Source organism: Mus caroli, chromosome 14 (assembly GCF_900094665.2).
Source record: "Mus caroli chromosome 14, CAROLI_EIJ_v1.1, whole genome shotgun sequence".
NCBI lineage: Eukaryota > Metazoa > Chordata > Mammalia > Rodentia > Muridae > Mus > Mus caroli.
The window spans coordinates 65,642,691-65,648,623 of NC_034583.1; the positions used below are offsets into that span (position 1 = coordinate 65,642,691).

Consider the following 5,933-nt stretch of genomic DNA (forward strand, 5'->3'; position numbering starts at 1 on the left):
TGGCTGTCCTGGAACTCACTTTGTAGACCAAGCTGGCCTCGAACTCAGAAATCCGCCTGCCTCTGCCTCCCGAGTGCTGGGATTAAAGGCATGCGCCACTACACCCGGCTCCAAAGTGTCCATTTCAAGGTGAAAAATGAACACTGAAAACCATGTAAGATCATGATGTATCAAAACTTCCTTGTTTAAGCTTCAAGGTAATGAATGTGTCAGAGATGTCTACGTAAAGTCTAACTTGTGAGACTGACCTGGCCAGTGTGCTGTGTGGTCCTCTGCAGTTCACACTGTTTGTTCATAGCATTGGCTCATTGTAGTCTTCAGACCTAGTTCTACCACTACCGTCATGCTCTGTAGTAGAACCAGGACTGTTAACCAAGATCACAACCACAACTTTTGTCATGTCATGTCATGTCATGTCATATCATGTCATGTTTCTAGCTTTGTCTAGGCAATGTGCTGAAGGGATGAGTAAGAGCTCGCCCAGGGGAAACTGGGCATAGCATGTTCCCTCTCCAGCTTACACATGGTTAGTAACTCCATGTTTACCAGAGTAATCTGATCATGTGCAATACATAAAAATGGATATCTGTGTGTGTGTGTGTGTGTGTGTGTATGTCTCTCCTAGATATATAGATATATGTTTTCACACAAATATTTATCCCCATATATTAGGTGTGTGTATGTATGTGTATTCCAACCTTAAGTAATAGCATTTTTTTAAGTTTACTTCAATATTTCCCATCACAATTGTACTTAGTTCAATAGCCAACCTGAAAAACCCCAATTCCAGTTTGGCCCTAAGTTTGTCACTGTGTTTAACTGCATCACCAGTGCTTGTAAGCTGTAATCATAGTTCGTTCAGATGATCTTAACTGCACTGGCATGCTGGATGCTTTGTGGGCTTCCCCTATGGCTGGGCCAGGAGATTCTGATGTTTCTGTAGACAAAGCTCTGCCCCAGCAAAGTCTGAAAATATATGGAGTTTGTTAAACAACAGCCTAGAGTTAGAACATGAATGAATGGCGCTGTTAGTGAGGAAAAAACAGTCTGTTAATTTCTAAAACGCCTGTCTGAACCCCAAGCAATGAAGAAATGAGTTTGGCTCTCTTGGGAGGAGCCAAGGCAGAATAGTAAATTCTTCTACGAGCATAGGAGCTTATTAAAATTACCAACCACAATCTGGAAGTGAGGCACAATGTGTCAGTTCATTTTTCTCTCAGCAAAGGCCAGGAGAGTAATTGTGCAGTGTGAAGCAGACTTCATTCCGTGTGCTGTAAGTGGATCAACAGAGTGGACACTGCAGAGTGGTGGCTGCAGAGAGGTCACTCACAGATGGCTGCTCAGCTTCTTGACCTCAGAGCCCCTCGGGTCTGAGAGCTGGTCTGTTGGTTAGGTTTTTTGGTTTGATTATCTTGATGGGATTCTTGCTATTTTTTTAATCACTGATTTAATCATTGATTATAAGCATTACTATCTTCTTATGAAATAGGAGTTTTGAAAAACAGGTTTTATATAAGAAGAAAAAAATGACTGCAGCCTTGTCACGATTCACCCACCTTTACTGTATATCTGTCATGTCGGACATTCTCAGCTTGTGTTTGTACTTTGTCAGTTGCCAAAAAAGATTGCTCGACAGGAGAGGATTAGTTCATGGGGAGACTTATTTATTTCATAGAGGTTTAATCTGGGGCTCTGGGGCATCTAAATTGGATTTTTAGAAAGCACTATATAGTAGAGCTGACAGTGTGTAGAGACTCTGATTCTGTAAAGTAGACCTGTAAACAGCCGACCTGTTTTTAGTTACTGAAGTTACAATATGAAGAGGAACGACCATGGCCCAGTACTGAGGGAACATCCAGGAACGCTAGCCTGCTTCCAGGGCAGTTTTGAAGATCCTGGGACTGTTTGGACTCTATAATTTCTCTGCCTCTGTGTGTAAGGCCATTACCTGGCACCTAGACTCTGACTGTTAGTAAGCAAGTGAAGGTCTTTCACCTGTCTTCTTCGATAACTCAAGGGTCAGCCTGAGCTTTTGCAGTTGGATCTAGGAGCCATGCAGGAAAGCACTACCTTTTGGTGCATGGTATAGTGGAGTGTTGCTTCCTTCCTGAGAGCTCAGTAAGGACTGAAAGAGTGTGTGTGCACTCCCACTGCCAGCCCTTCCTACTGAGCGCTTTCCCATCTAAGGTTTGCAGGAGAGGGGAAAAGGCCTTTAAGAGTTGCTCAATATCGGTGATTGCACAAGCTGCTTAGGAAACCAAACTGACTAATTAGTTCAAGAGTGTAGCAGAAGGAGCTCATTTAATAAGGTTAATAACTAGAACCCAAGCCCTGTCATGGATAGCACACTTAGCTCCAGTTATCTACCTTCAGCAGCTCAGTGTGCCCTCTTGCCTTGTAAAAGTCCTTCTTAGAGTTTTAAAACGCTATGGCAGGCAGCAGCCGTAACTAACCAGTGAGAGGTGGAAACCAAGTAATTCCAGGGTGTGATCTTGACCATGAAGACCCTCCCATCTGATGCTCTTCCACACTTGAAGACGAGTTACTATTAGGACGTTACTGGGAGTCATCTACACTGGAAGTGATTTCCTGTTAAATCTAGGGTGGATTGCATCTCCATCCCCTCTAACAGTGGTTTTGTTGCTGGGGTGGTCTCTCTCTCTCTCTCTCTCTCTCTCTCTCGGGGGTGGGGGACATTGCATGTGTGTTTGTGCCTGTAAAGGCCAACAGTGAACATCAGGTGTCACTCCTCAATTACAGTCACTATTTTTAAAAAAAGATATGATCTCTCACTGCCCTGGGATAGTAGCAATAGCCAGAGAAGCTACTATGGCTGGCCAGCAAGCCCCAGGGATTCACCTCCTCACACTAACTAGAATTACAGTACAGCCATTACACACCAGGCTTTTATTCACCCCCTTGTGGTTATAGGCATTGAATGCAGGCCCTTGTGATTGCAAAGCAAGCACTTTACCAGCTGAGCCATCTCCCCAGGCCAGAGATTGAATTCCTAATTGTGATGCGCATGATGGCTATGACTGACTTCTTTAACAGTGTTAAAGCCTTTAAGGCCTTTCTCCATGTTGTCTGTATGTACTTCCTTTGTATTTTAATAGTTGCTATTATTTTTATGTCAAGTGTACTGCCTCTAAGAATTAACATTGTCTAGCCCATGTTTCTGCCCTGATTCTGCTTCTTCAGTGTCTCCTTGGCACATTTAATTACTGTATTGCTGCCTCTCCTTGCACATTAATGACAACATTTAGAAGCTAGGATATGCAGAATGCTTGATTTCCCTTCATAGTTTTGCTGCTTTTAAAATCAAGTACAAAGATGACTACTCTGATTTTGATGAAACCATACTTAACACTTGGACTGTATATACATTTTATATACGTTTTGAATGACAGGAGAGGTCCAGACAATCATAAGAGAGAGATGTTTAGTACTGGAGTTTCTGAATGGTGGATCCGTGTCTCACTTTGTCTCCTAGGGTTATGATCATAGCTACTACTTCATCGCAACCTTCATCGCTGACCACATCAGACACCATGCTAAGTACCTGAATGCATGAGAAGCCTCAGCCAAGAGAATCTCATCAGGAGGCAGGAAGAGAATCAGCAGGAGTGCTGACTTCCTCTCAGAAGATTATGCTCCTGCCGCTGAATCGCTTTTCTGAATAAATATATCAAACTTTCTGGTTTAAATTGTTATTTTACCACTATTCACCTAGGAGTTTAATGCTTGGTAGGTTTTCTGAGTCATTTGAAAATCCCTGTTAAGTAGCCTCAAGCCATAGACTGTGACTACAGTTCTCTTGGTGGTGTATGTTTGAGAACTTAAAGGGAATTTAGCACAAATTTTTCATCCCATTAGGCCACTAGCTCTTCTTACTGCGTACCTTTCTCTCCTGTCTGTCGAGGATCTGATTTCTAGAAGGCAATGATGGCCAGTCATTAAGAGGATAGGAATCGGGCACAGGAGAACCAGGCACACTGTCTGTGGCAGACTTCCTCGGCGCTAGTCCAGCTTTTTCTTTTTTTGATGAGCTGAACGCAGTTGTAAATTTTGTTTGGGGGTTTGTTGAGTCTCTCAAGATTATATAGTAAGACCCAATCTGAAAATAACATAAGGAGATAAACTGTATACTACTATCAACAACTACATCTTAGTTACAGGGGAAAGCTTTTCATGGTGAGCTCACAGAGAAAAGTCACTGGTCTCTGTAAATACCCACACTGCTCCTGGAAGAGATTAATGGACAATGCTTTTTGAAACGAGCTAAGAAGCCAGTTCTTCTGTTAACACAAAGGTTGTGTCCTATTTTGCCTTCCTTGTGTTTTACGGTAAAACACCATGACTAAAAGCAACACAAGGAGGAAAAGGTTTATTTTGTCTGACACTTCATAGTCAGTCACTGAGGGAAGTCAGGGCTGGTAATAGACAAGTGGGTACTCCTTACTGGTTTACTCTCTGTGCCTTGCTTAGCCTGCTTTCTTGGAGTACCCGGGACCACATTCCCAGGGGCACTACTGCCACAGTGGGCTAGATCCTCTCATATCAATCAAGAAAAGTCTTGCCTAACAGGACAATCTAATAAAGGCTAACTTCTGTAGCTATAAATACTACCTCAAATTCTTTGTCATAGCAGTTTTAGGATTTGTGTGTGTGTGTGTGTGTGTGTATGAATGCCCAAAGACCATGTCAGGCATGGTCTCAGGAGCAGTTTTAGGATTTTTTTCTTTTGTGTGTGTATGTGTGTGTGTATGTGTGTGTTTCTGAATGCCTAATGACCACATCAGGCATGGTCTCAGGAGCAGTTTGAGGATTTTTTTGTCTGTGTTTTCAAATTTGTGTGTGTGTGTGTGTGTGTGTGTGTGTGTGTATACGAATGCCCAAAGACCACAATCAGGCATGGTCTCAGGAGCAGTTTCAGGATTTTTTTGTGTGTGTGTTTTCAAATGTGTGTGTGTGTGTGTGTGTGTGTGTGTGTTTGTGAATGCCCAAAGACCACATCAGGCATGGTCTCGGGAATGTTGCCCATCCTCTTCCAGACAGGATCTCTCACTGGTCTGGAGCTCACTAAGAGTAGCTGGCCTCTCTAGGGCCCTCCAGCTTTGTCTCTTCAGTTTTGGAATCATCTACCCACTACCACACTGGGCATTTTAAAACGAGGTCTGGGGATTAAGCTCACACCTTCATGCTTGTAAGATAAGTTCTTTACTAGCAGCTATCTCTCGCTAGCCCCAGTTTTAGGAATTTTTCTATGCTATTATAAACACCATGACCAAAAGAAACTTGGGGAGAAAAGGGTTGCTTTTAGCTTTCAGTTGTAGTCATCGGGAAGGGAAGGGAAGGCAGGGCAGGAATTAAGACAAATACTGAAGCAGAGACCATGGAGGAATACAGCCTGTCACTTGGTCAGCCTTATACAACCCAGGATCACATACCCTTGTGGGCCAGGCTCTCACACTTCAATCAAAACAATGCCTCACAAACTTTCATATGGGTCAGTCTGATGGCATTTTTCTCAGTTCAGGTATCCTCTTCCCAGATGACTCTAGTTTATATCAACTTGACAAAAACCTAAGCAAGCTTAACATTAGAAATACAGTGAGTGGTGAGTCTGCAGAGACCATATAGATACTAGTGCCTGAAGAACTGAAAATCCTGATGTTACTACAAAAAAAGAATCTTGGGTTAAATTTTAAGAGGCAACTTCACTCATTGGTTCTGTAATATATCTCAAAGCCCTCAGAGGTGATGGTGACGTGCTAGGCTGTTAGGTGTAGCTTGAGTGACATCACTGAATTTGAAGATACAAATGAGTTGAATTTTTTTTCATAAAATTTTACAATTCAACATGTCTAAACTACAATATATACTATGTCCACACTCTCAGGTATTTTTGGTACTTATTTATGTGTATGAAT

General features: G+C 42.5%; 1 protein-coding gene across 2 annotated transcripts in view; it reads left to right on the forward strand.

Annotated features, from left to right (window-relative positions):
* Esd (esterase D) overlaps positions 1 to 3,707 on the forward strand; it is an 18,169-nt gene extending 14,462 nt beyond the window's left edge. For both annotated transcript variants that reach the window (XM_021181641.2, XM_029469190.1), the window contains exon 9: positions 3,494 to 3,707. In XM_021181641.2, coding sequence (XP_021037300.1) covers positions 3,494 to 3,574 — 81 coding nt within the window. In that variant the 3' untranslated portion in view covers positions 3,575 to 3,707. The remainder of the gene's footprint in view (positions 1 to 3,493) is intronic.
* The last annotated feature ends 2,226 nt before the right edge of the window (positions 3,708 to 5,933 follow it).